Source organism: Agelaius tricolor, unplaced genomic scaffold, assembly GCF_023055355.1.
Source record: "Agelaius tricolor isolate 1412-34295 unplaced genomic scaffold, bAgeTri1.0.p SCAF_3, whole genome shotgun sequence".
Classification (NCBI taxonomy): domain Eukaryota; kingdom Metazoa; phylum Chordata; class Aves; order Passeriformes; family Icteridae; genus Agelaius; species Agelaius tricolor.
Genome location: NW_027269263.1, coordinates 16,245,709 through 16,264,110, shown reverse-complemented (window position 1 = coordinate 16,264,110; position 18,402 = coordinate 16,245,709). Strand labels below are relative to the sequence as shown.

General features: G+C 42.4%; 2 protein-coding genes across 5 annotated transcripts in view; one reads left to right on the top strand and one right to left on the bottom strand.

Annotated features, from left to right (window-relative positions):
* The window catches only part of SLC41A2 (solute carrier family 41 member 2), a 75,990-nt gene extending 57,618 nt beyond the window's left edge, over window positions 1-18,372 (top strand). For 2 of the 3 annotated variants that reach the window (XR_011678536.1, XM_071422664.1), the window contains one exon: window positions 765-2,562. Coding sequence is in view for 1 of the 3 variants with exons in the window: in XM_071422664.1 (XP_071278765.1) it covers window positions 765-773 (9 nt within the window). In the remaining 2 variants the exon portion in view is untranslated. Of the gene's footprint in view, window positions 1-764; window positions 2,563-6,228; window positions 6,376-13,513; window positions 13,670-17,660 lie in introns of those variants that run through there. The other variant, XR_011678535.1, reaches the window with a different exon arrangement.
* The window catches only part of CHST11 (carbohydrate sulfotransferase 11), a 162,833-nt gene that overhangs the window by 8,215 nt on the left and 136,216 nt on the right, over window positions 1-18,402 (bottom strand). The window lies entirely within an intron of this gene.

The following is an 18,402-nucleotide window of genomic DNA, read 5'->3' as shown; positions in this document are numbered from 1 at the left end:
CTTTGCACAAAGGACACGCTCTGTGGCCCCTAGAGTCTACACAGCACCATGGCAGGTAATCATAAGAGCATTTTCAATTTAGTATTTTGAAACTGTATATTAACAGTGGGTGAGCTGATGGTAATATGGTTCCTCTTCTTTTAAAGTTACAGGCAGGGCTTGTAAGCCACATAACAATTTCACTCCTGAAGCTGGTAAGGGGACCTGGAGAAATGGTTAAGTTTAAATGAGACTGGAAACACATTTGTTTAAACTAGAGACCCACCTGGCCAGGGAAAAAGTGCAAATGTGCTCACGGCTAATTAGGAAAATATACCCCACAAATTTAAGCAGCCAGAGAGAAGATCCAAGGAATGGATATCTTTAAACCCATGGATGGTAAAGGACAAGACAAACAATTGGGGTCATGAACTTTTCTTCCTCCAAAGCTGTAACAGATGTGGCTACAGCAGAGTTGTGAGTATGCAGCTGCTGCCTGGACACTGATGGCTGTGCCCATGCTCATTACCAGAGGTCCCTGCTGACCCCTCAGTTTTAGAAACCGCAATAAATAATGGTCTAAATCCACTTTGGCTGAGGACACTTTCAAGCCTGAGAGCAGCGTGGGGATGGTGATAAAGTCGTGCTCAGGTGTGTCCTCTGACAGTTCAATTTGGACTTCATCAGGCCATTAAAGGTTTTGGGAAGACATCTGATAAAAGCAGCTGTTCTCCCCTGAAAGGATTGACACCAGAGATGCACTTAATGTTTTTGTTTTCCTGCAGAAGCTGTAAAGGGGGACAGAGAAGAAGCGCATGTCAAGATCAGTTTTCCTTCCTTTTCTGATGCAGTAACTGAGTTGAACAGTGAAGCAACATGACCAGCAGGAGACTTCTAAGCTCAGTGGCATTAAAAGAAGAAAAAGAAAAAAGTAGTCTGGGGACACTCTGATCGCAGAAGCTTCTCATCTCTATCAGTCCCAAAGTAACAACAAGGGAGGAAAGCCCTCTGACAGTACACTCTGTCCTCTGTTCAGTGGAAGGTGGGGGTGTGTGTGCAGGGAGGGCAGGAGGGTGTTTTGGGGAGAGCACTAGAGATTATGCTGACCAGAAATGCATATGCTGACCAACTGGCAGTCATCAACTCATTACAGGCAAAGGTTATTCAAGGTAAACCAGAGAAATGAGATGGGAGGTATTTCCTTCTGGTTACTTAGGCACAGCAGGATAAAGTAATCTTTGAAGACCTTTCCAAGCTTGATGGCCAAGCAGCAAGTACAGATTTAAACACAGGGAATTTTTAAAAAAAATTTTTCTGAATATAGTAGTCTACTGAAAACTAGGTGAAGACATCAAGTAAATTCATAGGTACCTGCACTGAAAGCAGTTTTTTAATAGAAGTGAAATGTAACTCAAAAAGCCCATTATTTAAGTTCTGTCTCACTATGAAAATTATGGTGGAAACCCTCCACATTTACCAGGCAGGATTTAGTTTATTTCTATTGCATTGCCTGCAGCTAGTTCTGTATTACTGTAACCAGGCTCACAACCAGCCTATGCTGGGCCTGCTAACAAGACACTTGATCATGGCAGACTGAAGGGCAAAATTATCCAAATTAATTTAGCATGGAATAAAGAGGATAAATGGCATTTGCACGCCCATTCCTTGCTAAATTGGTTTTTCTCTTCAATTTTGCCTTAACGAATACTTTGCATCTGCCTTTAATTCTTAAGTTACCTTTATATTTGGAGGTTTGGTTTGTGTCCTATGCTAGAACTGTACTAGTTGCTGCAGAGTTCCCCTCATCTGTGGTCCATCAACTAAAAAACAGCTGACACCCAGTTGGGTCTATCCAGAACTGATAAAACCAGAGCTCATATCCACCAAATTCTTCTTAACAGTATTTGTTCAGAAGGGGTATGTATAGCAGCCTCAGAATCCACAGAAAGAAAGGTCTTCAAGTGAGAACTGTCAGACAGACGAACTATAGGTGGCACTAATGGTCCTGGTTGTGTGATATCAAGAGATTCAGTTGTCTGAAATCTCAATTATTATCAGCTTTCCTTCCCCCAGCCCATCAATTACACCATCTCAGTTCTAGGAGGTGTTTATTCAAGATACAAAATGGTTTTTAGTATTACTTTTGTTTTCCCAGATTCTAAAAGGGTGGGGGATTTTTGAGCATGAGGTTACATGCAAGCATGTTTTCAATCCTGTTTTCACATGAAAGGTGTGAATAAGATTCTTGAAACCTTGATGGAGAGCATTGAAGTTACAAACATGGTTTAGACTATTTTAAGACTTGGCTTTTACAATTTGCATCCATAACTACCCTACTTATTGTATATATGTGCTATACACCAAGTTCTAGATTGTATTCTTCAAAATGTTCAGCATTAGACAATAATGGGGACCAACAATTTTTCATACTTGACAGTCCAAGCATTTCTCAAATCATCACAAATAATTATTACTCTGTGCAGATTTCTACAGATGACAGTCAGACAATTGTAGCTGTGCAAATCAAAACACTGTATATAAAAGAACAATTGCATTTTCAATAAAGGGATTTTATTAAACTGACCTGAACTGCAACATTTTTTTAAAGTAATAGCTTTGCAACTTTTCATACTTTGATTTACTTCACATTTCACGGCATACTAATTTTGACTTTACTTTTTCAAAATGTTTGAGCACTCAAATGAGGAGCATACTAAAAATTAATATTCAGAGAAAGTATATTGTGTGTCCTGAAGATGGAAATGCTTAACATCTTCCCTGAAAACCTGTGGACAGACAAACTGGAATATGAGTTTTGCTATGAAAATGTCTCTACAGAGTGACTGGATAAAGGAAGATAAAACTAATATTAACTTAGGAGCATTTTTACCAAATGAGAACATTTTAAAAGCAAATTATATCCTCTGAAGGAAACTCTTGAAATATTACAAAGCTTTATTATTTTCTCCATTTCATGCATTGAACCTAGTGCCCTACAGAGAAGATTAGGCTGAATACGCTTTTTTTTTTTTTCAATTCTTTGTATTGCAAACCAAGATAACCACAGTTGCCATTGCAGAGAATGCACCAGGGCTATGAAAAGAAGGATCAAAACTCTTGAAAAGAAAACAGTCATACACAGTATGACTGTATTGCCAAAAATCACAAATTGCTTCATACATTCCCTCCTTCTTCCTATGCACATCTCCAACTTTGTCCCTGTGTGTCTGGGTGCACTCAAAGAAGGGCAATTGTGAGACAATTCAGCATTACTGTGGGGACTACAATGATTTAATTAAACCCCAAACCCACATCAGCTTTGGCCTTCACTCTTCTTTGACCAGGTGCTAGACAAGTACTAATTGGGTGCTAGAAAAAAACCAGTACTGAACCAGACAAAATCTGGCAACAGACACACATGCAGGCACAGATGCTGATCCTATGCTGGGAAAACTTCACAACTAGGTCATTAAATATTGGCCTTTTCATCTTGGATAGAAAGTTAAGTAGCACAGAGGGGCTAAATGATGCAAAGTCTTGAAAAATCAGAGACTGACAACAAATGGCACAGCTGTATAGAAAACCAGCTTTTTAATCAGGCTAAAACTGTCACACAAGATACTGATCCAGGAAAAAAAGAACCAGCTCCCTTCCAATGCCACCTTCTCTTGTACAATCCCATACATCTTCGGAAGCCTGTCCATTCCCATTCTCCCTAATAGGAACTATTTGGTATCAGGACTCATACCATACATAGGGTTTGGGGCTAATAAGATAAATGTATACATCTTGTGAAGTGTCCCCTCTGAACAAGGAGAGGGAAAAGTTGCAAGTCCCAAGGAAGATCATGCATAAAGACCTATGGCCTGGCCATATTGAGGGTGAAGGATGTGCTGACATGCACATTGCTGTTCTGAAGCTCTGGGGAAATATTCTAAACACAGGGCAGGAAAAAACTGAAGTGACTGAGTTTAAGTGCAATACATGTAAGATGTAAGAAATCTTCACGGAGGGCTGGAGAAGTCTTGAGCTGGAACACTTAAAACAAGCAATCTTCATGCTGGTGGGCTTATTGGGATTTAATTTATGGAAGATGAGTTTGGAGCTTTGTGTTGCTTGTACAAAGAGCACTTTGCACTGTCTTTCCAGCAGCCAAACAAAAGGAGGGGGAGAAGGCGAATAGATGATCAATCCTTTTTTTTTTGTTCTCTCACAACAAGAAGAAATGGATGAAACCCCAGGCTGGGACTTCAGCTGCCATGGTGGGGTGAGGGTGATGGAGCTGTGCTGCTTTCCCATGGCAGAGGCTTTGTGGTGGGACCTGACCTCTCTGCACCACCGCCACAGCCGCTCGCTGCTGCTCTGGCATGAAATGGTGGCGCGTGATGAATCTGTTTGCTCCTGGCTCGTTCTGTAATGCAGCGATAAATCACTTTTTGCATGAAAAAACTGAAAGGTCTGGTTATTGTATGAATTTAATTTTAAAATGAAAATTCTCTATCCTTTCCCCTCCAACACAAGCACACGGACAGATGTGCACACTTCTGATGGCTGGGGCTGAGCTCATGCTCTCCAGACCTGTGTGTGGAACCTGTAACACACAGGGACACAACCACTGTCCTTCTAGCCCTCCTTTCCCAAGGATAAACTACTGTTGTCCACAGGTGCTTGGGAAAGGGCCAGGCTTGCAGAACTGTCTCCAAGTCAGCAGGGACAGCAGACAGGGTCAAAAAGGCTTCCACTTTTTATCTCACAACTGCCAGGTTACTGTTGGGGCATAGATGAAACCTTAACTGGCACAACCCAAACTCAGGGACAAGCACATGGGTTGGGAAGCTCAAAGCCAAGTGAGTGACCTATAGCTGCTGCACTCTGCTGCTACATCTTTACTGTGGGAGCTGTAGATATGATTTTCAAGGAAAGGCTTGAGAATTGGTTAGGAAAAGGCATGCCATGGACATCAGCAAATGATGCACAAGGAGGAGCACTGGGCTTGGCATACATGGAGTCAGCCAGGGTGGAGCTGGGAGTAGCCCTTAAAAAACAGAGTGAGAAACAACATTTTAACATAGCTGGCATCTAGGAGACAATGGAAAAACTGGCATTTGTTTCTGTGTTGCAAGGAGTTGTGGTGACAGGGGTGAGATAAACTGGGTAGAGTGAGGAAACAGGATAGAGTAGATACGTAAATACAAAAATACCTAAGAAATTCCACAAGGAGGAAAGGAATAATTTGGACTCAGTCTGGTTAGGACAAGTAATAACAGAGCTAAACAAGAGCGACTCAGATACAGGATAGATGCTAACAGAAAGGTAAGATACATCTGTGCTGAAACAGAATGAGGAATGTCCAGCATTGGGAACATCCATCTGCCCAAAAAGGGAAAAGGACTCAAATTATCCCACCACACAGGCAAGTGTTGTCTTGCAGGTCCTTCATGCTTTGCAAATGTGGGATGGTGGCTTCTGTAAGCTAAGCTCACTATCATAAATCTCAGTATTCCACACACTCCAGGAGCAAGGCTTTTGGCAAACATTGCAGACCCATACAGGCAGGAGCCAGTCAATGCTGTGAATGAAACCCCCCTGAGGAAAAGGCAACACCATCCACCTCCAGGATGGGCCGAGACCAGACAGGAGCTCAGACAGAAATTGTGTGAAAGCCTGCACAGGACGTGGGGAGGAGATACAGGAGGTCTGAATGCCTGGAGTTGCCTGGGACATATGTGCCCTGCTCCTCTCAGCAGCTCTGACCTGGCAGCCAACATTTATGGCTTTCTCAGTAATACAAATCCTCCTTCTTTACCTCTGGGTTGCAGTTCAGGTGTCACACAGTCAAGTAGAAATACTTATTTTTTTTCTCAGCAGGATATCTGCTATTTTAAGTGAATACAATTTACTCAGTCCCATGCTAAATCGGGGTAATATGTTTCCAATTTTTAACTCCAAGTACAGCACACCCAGAGCTTTTGAAACTAAAATAGGAGAAACAGGAGAGAATTGCTGCATAGCTGGTTTCCTTACATAGAATTCATGGGCTTTAGTAACCCCCTCGAGAAGAGGGGAACCCTCCAATTACATGTTTAGTGTGTTTAGTTCCCCAATCCAAGCAGGCCTTTGGTTGGGACAATGGGACACCGTGGGATGTCCCTTCCAATATCTCTGAGCAGGTCAGGTGAATGCTACTCCTGTGGGTCAGGGATGCAGGTTCAGGCCTTCACCAAGAAATGCTGTGTTGTTATTTTTAAGGTAAGAGGCTGGAAGTAGAAGTGCTGATGCCTGCCATGTGTAACTCTGCTGTAAGGTCTGCCCTGTGAACCCTGCTTCTGTCTAAATGGATGGTGCCAAGGTCCAGAGAAGACGGGGAAGAGAGAGATAATCTCACCTTCCCAGAAGGTCAGTGTCAGAAACAAGAACAGATTGCATTGCCTATCTCAATATGGCTCTCTTTTCTTGTAATGATCTGGATGAATTCATCCTGGCGCAGACTGGCAAAACAACTAAATCCTTTGGGTAATGATTTTCTTCTCCTTGATTAAACTATCACAAATTAAGTTTATTTGACTTCCTCTTAGTAAGGTTATATTGTGCTCAGACTACACCTTGCTAAGGTAACTTTTTCTGGCATGTTTGACTGTGCTGCTCAGTAATGCTCATAGAAGGTGACTAACCAGAGTTGCTCATTCTCCATGGCCTTAATTACAGTTAACTGGAAACTTTTCACCTTTCTGCTGCTGTTCAAAAAGAATTAGATGACCTCCTGCTTGAAAAAATAAAAGACCTCTTATACTAAAATGCTAGCATTCATTTATAATCTTATTTACAACAGGCTTCCCAGGAAACTTTCCTGCTGCAGAATGTAGCACAGAAATTACAGGTTAGCACAAAAAGCCTGTTTCATCAATGGCTTCCTAGGTCTGATTTATTCTTTATTGAGATAAACACCAGTGACTCCAATCCTGAGGGATGCTCAGTCCCAAACAAGCCAGCCAGCAGTCCTTTAGCCCAACTATAATTCTGTCACGATTGGGCCCAAAGAAGGATCAAGACAAAAGTCAGCAAATGAACCATGACACAGAAGAGGAAATAATTTGCTTTTTCAATGTTTTCTGTTTCTGTTGAAACCCTCAGCTGTTTCAGTCTTTGTACACCAAAACAAACCCACTCCCATAGCCAACCACAAGTTATTCTACCACAGGTTGGCTGGGAGGCAAAAAGCACATCCATAAGTCTGCTTTCCCTGTTGGCCACTGACACCTATTCGCAAACACCAACATGCTCCACCCACTGTGTCTGCTCCACACAGACAACATCCAACATTCTCTGGATCCAACCACCAGGACCTTGCTGGAAACTTCCAGTCTTCCTGGTTCCTCAGCACAAAAATAAAAGAACAGAAAATGCACCTAGGTAATCTTCCTTAAATCCTGACAAGCCTAGGGTGGCTTGGTTGCATTTTTGCTACATTAATTCTTCTTATGTCAGAGCATGAGGATAATGTTAAAAGTCCCTTTTGTCAGCCATTCAAGACAACTGGAAGGTACGAATAATAGTATGATGCCTTATTCATTTTCCTCACCTCTACAGCCGTGTGTACTGTGATTTCTAAGGGTTCTCTGTCTCATCTAATAACAGATCTATTTATGGACTGCGTACTAAATGTTGTTTTACAATAAAAGAACACATTCTTAACGTTTCTTTAAATGGCAGCTATTTTTTTCAAACTGTTACCTCAACTCCAGTCTGAAAGAAATTGCACATCATCTTTTCCTTTTTTAAAATGCTCATTCTTTTAAAACTCCCCAAAGAAAATGAGCAGAAAAGGCCCCTCTGAGCTCAGGCTTCTGGGATCCTTCTCTGGCTGCAGCCAAGTGCTGTCTCCTTGCCCTCTGCTCCTTTCACAGATCCTGAAGGCATGCCAGCCTCTCATCAGTTCCCTCTCTATCTAGTGAAAGGGCTGACTCCCTCTTCCTTGCTCTTATACCCTTGTCATCTGCCTTATCCCACCTGCAGCTAAAGCATGCCAGCAAAGATGGGAAGAAAACAGAGCTCCAAGACTGAGTTTTCAGCCAGCTCTCGCTCTGCATGCAAAGCCCCCTGGAGCAGATCCCTGCTGTCCCTTGAGCTAACAAGCCTGCAGCACCAGGCAGGGACCTTGGCGAGTGCAGAGGGCATGGAAAGATCGGGAAGCTCTCCCCTGTCCCTGAGCAGTGAGGCAACACAGAGAGTTGCCAGCCCGCAGCCCGAAGAGATGTGGTCCGACAGCCAGCAGTGAGTCGAGGCATTCAGCTGCAGGGTGAGCGGAGCCAAGAGTGTGTGCTCCGTGAGGCTCTGTGGCAAAGTGCCCATGTGCTCCATGGAACCATGCCTGCTGCTGCTGTGGGGAACAGGGAGGCTCTGTCCCACACACAGCCTGGCCTGTTCTGCTTCCGCAGGCTCCTCGGTGGCACAGGGTGAGGTTGGCCTGCAGCTGCTCACAGCGGCATCAGCTCCATCTCAGCTCAGGTAGGACACAGAGCCTGGCAGTTCACACTCACTGTGCAGCTTGTTGTTGTTGTCAGCTACCCCTGACTTCTACTTGCTCACCCTTTCCAGTCTGTTATGGTTCCCCGGACTTTTGCTTTCATAAGCTGCTTATTTTCTCTTTGATGAACAATAATGCCAAGAAGTTAGGCAGGAATGCATGCATCTCCCTCTGCACATACCTATGGATACTAGTATCTGCATCCCTACCCACATCCGAGCAGTAAGCACCCAGATGGCACATTAGCAGTGGGTCACAGACCAGGGCTAATGAGCGCTCCCAGGCTGTCCTGAAGCACTGAAACACATTCTGATGTATAAATAGGTAGGATTGAAAAAATTCAGCGGCAAAGTGGAGGGAAAAAACACACTTGTCACTGATTTTTCTTAGTAGGGTGGTGTGAGAAGCATCCATGGTGCCTACTCAGTCAGTACCTGGAACTGCTGCCACCTCCCTGATGATTTCAGTCAAGACAGCAGAGATGTCTGATGGCTCCTGAGAAATACTGGCAGTAGATGACGTTCTGGTGTACTGAATAGAGGTTGTCCTTCTCCAGAGCTGCCAGGTGACATAGACTTCGGAGCAGGGAAAAGTGACAAGTTCACATAATGTAGGAAGAACTGATATTCCTGACAGAAGTAGTACACCTAAATTACAGTTTCTTGCTAAGAGAGCTGTCATTTTAGACATGCACAGGAGCTTTCACCCACTGGATCCATGAATGAAAAGCTCAAGGTTTCTCCTCCAACCCGCAGCATTGCCTGCTGCAGGACCTGTCTTCTCAAGGCAGGGAGAGCTGCCAATGCTCCGTGCCCTTCAGCTGATGGGGATGCTTCCATGGCACAAATGTGTCCACAAACACTCTGATAATGAACCGTGGATTTTGCTTTTTGAACGTATCCTGTCTTTTATGAGATATATCAGCACAGCTGATACATCTCATAGGGAGATTAACAATGACATCCAAACTGCTTTCAACCATCTTAGTTTTGCATTTCAAATATAAAACTGATTTCATGAAAGTCTGTTTATCCTATTGTTTCTAAATTCCTTCTGATGGTTGATCCTAGCTGGAGCACATCACTGCACAAAGGCCCACTTGTAAGGACCATACTTAAACACTTTTGATCTGGTGTTTGCAACTGTGTGTCCAATCCTGCAATCTATCCCATGCGTATCTTCCATTGATGTGTATCCCAGCCAGCACGAGCAGGGAAGTCTCACAAAGCCTCTTCCCAACTTCTCCTGTTTTTAGTGATACTCACTTCCTGCTTCATGACCTAACTTTATCTCTGGCTTTGTTTGTTTTAAAAAAAAAAACTTTGCTCACAGGGGAAAGCAGTTCATGGGATTCACTGCTTCTAGGAACAAACTGCAATTTCATTCAATTTATTCTGCTTTCCCAGGCACTGTCTTACTCCAACTCTCCCATCACCTCTCTTTATGCACCTGCAAGTCTAAGACCACAACTTCAGTCCTTCTTCCCAGTGCCCTTCAGAAGTGGTTATGGCCCCTTAACTCACCTTATCAACACCACCATGTCCACTCTGCCCCTGGTTAATGTGACAGAGAGTCTAAGGTAATCCCAGTTATTTTAAAGTTAGCATTAACTCTTCCTTCCACCTGAGCTTTTTTTCCACTTCTGCTTCTCACTGCTCTTCCTTCTCTTTCCTTGACTGTTCTCCATTTAACAACCCCTTTTGCAAGCTGCCCTCAACATCACTGGAGCTCAAGTTAATCTTTCAAACCCATGGAAAGGCTGGGAGAAGAGTGGGGGTGATGCAAACATTTTCAAAGGAAGACACGGATGTTAAAGATGTTAAACAGGATGAGTAGAAGGCTGCCCCAAAACACAGGTATTCTTCGGAGACTGAGATAAAGCAACGACTATACACTGCTACTTTAAACCTGATGCAGAACATCTGCTCCTGTTTTGCTTTTCATGATTCATGCCCTCTTGTCTGCAGCTCTGGAGAGAGAAGGACCACCTAAGCAGAGACAAACTGCTGGTTCAGTCGACTGTTTCCAGGAGAAAACACTTGCCAAGATGAACTGAGAAAACCTGAACTTCTCAACAGACAGCTAAGCTATGAAGAGCCTGCACATCAGTGTAACAATATTTTTTGTTCCATTGTAGACAGGATTGTGCCCTCCCATCCTCTGGACCCCGCTTAGTTTTTGCGGATCAACTGAGATCAGTAAATCTCAGAGCCACAACTGCTGCCTCAAAGTGCAGCTTATTAGAAGTACTATGAGATCTCTCAGCTTCCTGTGGTGAGTAGTGGAGCAGATGTGAGTCCACAAAAATATGGGCATATTTTAGCTATGACCAGCCTCTTTAGGGACTGAAGGCAACAGATGTATGTCCAATGGGAATAAATGCTTATTCCCAAATAAAGCTCAGATAAACTGCAGAGGGATCTATCTGCAGGTGCTGGCAGGATGGATAACTTCTCCTGAGGCTGCACCTGGAGCCACTATTGCAGATCAAGGTCTGGGATAAAAATAACACTCAGGTATTTTTTCAATCTTCAAACTTTAAAGCATCATCCCCACTTTCCAGATGTGAAAAGCCAGCCACAAAGAACCAGTTCAGTGTTGCTGCATTCTTCTGCCATCTTCTGAACCTTGTCCTCTTCCAACACCACTTCTCTGTCCAAGTGCAACTGACAGGCTCAAGACACAGCAACCAAATGCTATCAGCACTTTCAATTTTTTGTCATCTTGTCTTTTTCTTAAGCAGGGAAATGGGATTTATTTTTCAGCACTGGTTCCTGGTACTGCTCTGGGAAAATTTCAGAACAAGATATATCTCCAAATATTTGTCCTCCCTGAGGTTTCTAGTTCTTTCTGCTACAGACAGGCTAAGTAAATGGACTAAAGTGGAGACTCAAGATACAGATTGAGAAACTGTGGCAGTAAAGAATGCTGGTATCAGTAGATTACAGATATTCAAAGCATTCAGTATAGGCTTACACCTTTCCCTCCTAGTCGTTTCTTCTCTGAACAACATTGGGGAGATTCACTTTTGGATGTAACTTCCATAGCAGCTCGGTGTCTACAAGAAATCAGTAACAGACATTTGGCACTGCCCATTGCAAAAATTTAGCATGTTCTGCAGTTATGCATTTAGCTTTCTGTTTATCAAAACAACTATCTTAAATGCCACTGAGATCTCACAGAAAATCAGAGTTAAGTACAGTCAGAGTACTCCAAGATGTACCAGAATTTTAAAAAATCACTTGAAGTACAAAATAGAAGAGTTGCATGTGTTGGTCTCGTTTTTGATTTAATAGTATGAGTTTTCTACAGCCCCAAAAATCAATCTGTATGTTACTGAAAGGAAAAACCAAACCATAAATTTCACTGCTCTATAAAGCCCACAGCAAAAAAAAAAAGAAGTTAGTTTTGTTTTTTTTTTTTAATACTGGTTCAGTGCAGACAAGAGAAAGGTGAGAAGCAAACAGTTTATCTGGAATAGGTGGACAATATTAAGCCAACCAGTCCAATTTGGAGAAGTAGCATCAAGAAGCTGGTTAGTGGGTAGAGCTTAAATGAAGTACTACAAATCTGCCTACCTGTTTCAACCTACCACAACTTACTCATTAGCACTAAAAATAACTAGAAACACAGCAGAGAAGGTGAAGGAAAATGTGAAGGAAAGTAAGCAGTCTGAGCAATTCCATTAAAAAACTTCCTAACAGTAACAAAACCACTGCCTGCCTGGGAACAGCCCTCTGGGTATGAATGGCATCTGCTAAAGCAGCCTGGTATGTCCACATCAGTGCAAAGACAAATGAATGGTCTAAAATGTCTATCCATGGATGACAAGAGAAGGAAGCAAGTGAAATCAGAGCCTGGCACTGGTGTTAGACAGTGAAGGGGAAGGAATACAGAGAAGGAAACAAAAATGATACTTAGCAAAAATACTGCTCCGACATCTCTGGGCTGAAGAGCTTCCTTGGAGAAGGAAGAAAACTTGCTTTTGGTGGCAGAGGATGATATGTCTCTGGGACAAGAGAGGAAAGGAAAACAGAAAAGTCTGTGATAGATAAAAACTACTAAACAAAAGAGACTACTTGGGGAATTAATCTTTATGAAATGCAAAAAAGATTGTAGTAAAATAAGAGATAACACAAATCTAGTAAAAGGAGAGTTGTTCTGAATTAAAAAAAAAAAAAAAAAACCAACAAAACACAGATGCAGAGCCTGCAATCTGGTGTTGTACTATCAAAAAACCAATTCCCCCCTGTCTTAGGCAATGTCAAAACAAAACCCCCCACATACAGGCCTGGTTCAAAAACTATTGAAGTTAATAAAAATTTCCTCTTGATTTCCAAATGCTTTGAAAATGTGACTCCTTGGGAATTTCTGATGTTATTAAGAGACGTTTACCAACACTATCACCCCTGAAAGAAATCCCACAGCTCACACCATGTCACACAGAGATTCTATAGGACAGAAGGGTTACTGCCAGAAGTTACCCAGCTTCTCTGCTCAGTAGAGGATGATGGCTCATCCCAAATCCTGGTGTGAGGCATTAGGGAGGGTTACCTGCAGTGTTATGGAGATGATTATTGTTGAAACTGCATATGGGAGTTACTGCACCAGTGGCTTCTTAAAACCTTTGAAAATTTCCCCCCATCAAAGCTGTGAGCTAGAAAAGATGTTTTCACTTCCTGCTGTGGAATATCATAGTGTGTCATATTCAATGCATCACCTAGTCTTGTTTTTGAAGGACATTTGCTTTAGGTGAGGGAAGTCTTCTATAATCCTCATGCACTTCTCTGTTGAGAAAGACTTCTTTTGATATTCTGCTAAAGTTAGTTTCCTTTCCCAACCCATCCCCCCTTAAATATACCCAGAAGATCATGAATGTGGAAATGTGTCAGTTAGAAAAGGCTGAATGAAAACCACTGTGACAATGTAAATTCTGAGTCTGTTGCTCTGTATGTGCATTTCTTGGAGGATGAGGCTTTCATTTTCGGTAGGGTTGTTTTTCATTTCCAGGCCATGGTTTGTTCTGGTTGATGCCCAAGAACTTGCACTAACAAAGCCCGATGGTTCTGTGAAAGGAGTATAAACACAAATGCTGATCACCTGAAAAGTCAAATCTGAAAAGGCAACTGCTCTTGGAAATACTGGCTTCTTCCTGGGCAAGAAAGGGTAAGCATCCAGAGGGAAATGACAAGTCACAAGGGACTTCAGACCTATTAATATAATTTAGAAAGAAAAAGAAAGTCCACACTGGGCTATTAGCACAATCAGGTGTTAGAGTGCAGGGAAGAGGCATAAAACACTGTATTAAACTACGACAGTTTTGCTCTACCTCAGAACATAAAGTTTATTGAATGGCTCCCAGAAGAAGGAAAAATGGATTCGGCACTCAGCAATAAAGTCTATAATTACTTTTTTAATAGAAAATCCATGGACTGTGTCCAAATCCTGGCAATTTTTTATGGTGTTGACTTGTGAATGCTCTTGTCCAGTGCCACCATCAGCGGGAGTAAGATGTGCAGCTGGAGAAGGGTCCTGAGCTAACCCTTGCCAGGAGCAAAGGCAATCAAAAAGCCCACAGAGGAGCCCAGTTCTCCCTGTCATGCCATTGGAAAGGAATAGTGATGGGTCTTGTTACCTGCCCAAGGTCACCCAGCTACCTGGAGAGCAGGGCGGCGACCGGCTCAGCCATGCTGGAAGAGCCAAACTGATGGATGTGTCTGTGGAAAACCTGGTGTTTGGTGACTCATGGACCCTCGAGCATTTCTAACCATCTGGTTTCCCAGAACTGGCCAATCTGATAGGTTTGCTGCCAAATTAACAAAGTTAACAGAATGTGTGGATATGTGAAATCGTGAGGATGCAGTTAGAGATGTAACATATCACTTCATAGAGATGTAAAAAGCTCTGCATCTCTGAATCAGACAGGTTGGGCAGAGGTGGGATGACTAAAAAGGTTCTCTTGCACCATAAGAAAACACTTTTGGATGTTACTTACACAACAAAAATTTATGTTCAAGGTTGCCTGAGTAATTTGATAGGTAGTTCACAGCAACACAGCTACTGAGAAGAATAACAATTACAATTTTGGATGAGAAATTTATAGATGTATTTTTTAAATGCACATGCTGACACCCTTGTTTTAGTTTTTCTAATAGCCCTGCCTTCTGTTCATTCATGACCTTCCTGAACCTTGTGTGAAGTTTACAAGGACTTGTAAATCAGTGCCTCTTCTAGACATTTAAATAGCAAGTGATTAAAACTAAAAAAGAAACTGCTTGACTAGTTCTGGTTGTGGTCATCAGGCATTGCTCCCTCTGCAGCTCAACAAAGCAGAGAAAATACAGATTATTCCCAGGCTCAGCTGCTGTAAGTCTGAGTCTAGATAATGTACAATTTCTCACAACAACAACCTATCTTTTATATTTAACTTAGCAAGACCTGCAGATAGAGAAAACACATGCTTTACTTAAGAGATTAAGGAAGAGCACTCAGCAGTGCTCTCACTGCTGCACACTGAAGAGGTGAACCCCCATAAAAACATGATTAGCCCAAGCCCATCTGTCATGCAGTCATAAAGCAGCAGCCTTTCACTGGGGACACTTGTGAACAAGCAGACAGTCTAAGTCTATGTAGGAGCATGGGCAGTCTCCAGAATTACAAACTCTCAGGCCCACTGTGAAGCATGCAAACATTATCACTGCCCAATAAATGTGAAACTTGGCCATGCTGAGTCTGTGGCAAGGCCAAGTCACATACACTCAACAGTGTCCTGGTCTCCTGTCATCAGCTTTATTGCAAGCAGTAAATATACCAAAATAAAACAAGACAGTCAAAGTAAAGCTTTCCCAGTTTCTTGTCCAACATTTCCCTTTCTGTATCACACTTTTCAGTTTTCTTATTGAGTTCAGTGCTCAGTGAAAAATGTGCCATCAACAAGGCTGGAATTAAGCACAGCATAAATTTCTACCATGTCCACATTTCACTGCAAGAAGACTGTGGACTGAATCATGTGCCTTATGAAAATAATTTCAAGCTTGTCAGTGACTTCAAGGAATTAATAATTTCCTCTACTGTGCTTGTGCTATGTCCAGAACCATGAAAGGCTGATTACTAGCTGAGACCAGTAAGTGCTGTTCCAATAAATAGTAAAAATAATGGAGAAACTAAGCAGACCCAAATTAAAAGGCAAAGAAAATGAGAAACAGTGAGAACATAGACAAATAGCATTAACATACTTTGCCGCTTTATGGCAATGTTCTTGTCATTACAAAGCCAGTTGTAAGAGGTTTTCTTTCTAATGCCTTAGGCTAGAGCATCAACAGCAGTTTCAGAAGAAAGCACTACTTTGTATAATGAGGGAATGTACAAAAATTTTTTGTAAAAAACAAAACCACAAAGCAGAAAATCTACAAGTGTTTCCAGACTCTATGCCTCTACAGGGCTGCTCTGTTTCATCAGTCTCAAATGATGGAAACTGTCCAGCAGTTATGAAAATATCTACCCGAGAAAATTATGAGAATTCTTGCAGGATGCAATACACCCTGCTGAGGGCTCAGTGAATGGCCCACTGACACAAGGGAGATTTATATTATGACGACAGCTGCCCATGGGTTTTATTATTAAGCTTCACAGCCAAGTTTTCACACAGAAGGAATTAAAAAAAACGAAAAGAAAAAAAGACAAAAAAGACAAAAGGAAGTATTTTGATATCCTAAGCATGAGTTAAGTCCTCAAAGTTTACACAGTGATGTGACTGAGAACTGCAAACAGATGAGAAGAATCTGATGTCTAGATCAACACACTGACAGTACTCTGCAGGTGCCTTCTCTGGTGCTGGGGTTTGTTTTAAGATCTCTCGCTTCGAAGAACATAAGAGAGACATTGAGGGTTGGTAAGTTCTGACCTGAAGACATTTTCCCAACCTTACAGGTCATTTTTTTCTGCCTCTGCAGACACCAGAAGCCAATGGGACATTTATGCCAAAGCAGTTATTTCATGCTCTAAGTAACATTCCAATTTCTGTAACCAGATTTTTGGAACACCAAGTTCTTATTTTGGGCAAATCCCATGTGAAGAGCATGCTTCAGTAGACAGATGGATATCCTCAGCTTATTGATATAGCATAACTATTCTTAGATGCACAAACAGCTACTGTCTTATGCTTCATATGTTTAAACTAGTATTGCAGAATCCGCTTAATGCAATAGAGCAATACAGATATTGTAAGGGAAAGAGGAATGCTCTTATCTCAATATTCTAATTTTGATCAAAAAGATTAGCTGCTTTACACTTCATGGTTCAGATGAACTGCAGTGTGTCTGTAAGTGCCTGGGGAGACTTTATCATAGGTAAGAGGAACAGGTGCCTCCACTGGAAATTTCTGTATTACACAATCACATCAATTTCTATATTGTACACAATGGCTACAAGACAGAATATTGTCTGGGGGTGCATGCAAAGGTGTGGGAATGCCCAGCCAGAAGCTTATTGGCTGATCTATGGAGAATCAGAACAAAAACCTTCCTGTTTCTACCAGTGATTTATATAGGGCTGCAGCAGGCTGACATTTTTTTGTATGCATAGACTCTGGGAACCTGACCACAAAATTTCTGCTTTCAGATCCATAATGACCAGAGGATCAGGTAATGTCAGTGAAATTCCCTCTTGGGGACCAAATAAAACATGAGAGAGAAAGATGGGTACAGAGACCTGAGAGAGAAATTCTCACCCTGCAGTTGGAAAGGCTGTTTTCTGGATGGTGCTCAGGAAAATGCCTGGCTCATGCCACTGTCAGCCACTGCACAGCAGAGGCACTGGGTTTCCACTACCTTGGACCTTTTTCCAGCCATATCTATGAAGAGGATCAGATTAAAATTTCCAGCCTTTCAGGCAGGCAGCCGAGCACACAACTAGGACGTGCACCAGAGACAGGGTTACACCCTATTTTCAAGCCGCAGTTGGGTGTGACATTGAGCAATCAGGGAAAGGTGTCCCTGCTCATGGTAGGGGGGTGGAACTAGGTGATCTGCAAGGTCTTGTCCAACCAAAACCATTCTGTGATTCTGTGAATAGTGACCTGCATTACAGCAGGCCGCATGGACATATTCCATGTTCATCTCTCAGACATGATGTGTTTGTTTGTTTGTTTGTTTGTCAGGCCCACCAGATGGAGAATCACATAACAAAACTATTCTGCAATACGATAGCAGCATTTCCCTTCCTGTCGAGAACCACAGAATAGACAGGGGAAACAGCAGGATCTGGATGATGCAAAACAAGGTTTCTTGATCCCTGGGCATCCCCACCTTGACCCTGGATTGACTGTGCATGAGCAAGAGAAGAGCCCATAGTTGCTACCTCATCATCATCATCTACATCATCAGACCCAGCTGGGCATGCTGAGGTTGGTCACATCTTTTAAACCCCTTTAGGGGTGGCAACTTGACCGCTTTTCCAAGCAGACTGTTCCAAGGCTTGACAACGCTTTCAGTAAAGACATTTCTCCCAATATCTTATCTAAAACTCACTTGACACAACTTGAGGCCATTTCCTCTTGTCCTGTGACTGGGAGAAGAGACTCACTTCCCACCTGGCTACTACCTCTTGTCAGGTACTTGTGGAGAACAAGAAGGTTCCCTGTCTGCCTCCTTTTCTCCAAGCTAAACAACCACTGCTCCCTCAGATGCTCCCCACAGGACTTGTGCTCTAAAAAGTACACTTATTTCCCCAAATATGTATGAAAACCAAAAGTAACAAAATTCACCAGGCTTTTTTTCCTAAGCAAAATTCACTTTATGAAAATTCTATGAGTGATTTCAGTTGAAAATAACAGGCCTAGTCCAAAGCCCCTTTAAGATTTTACCCTGCTGCAATTCCCACAGCCTGGACATACTGTCAAG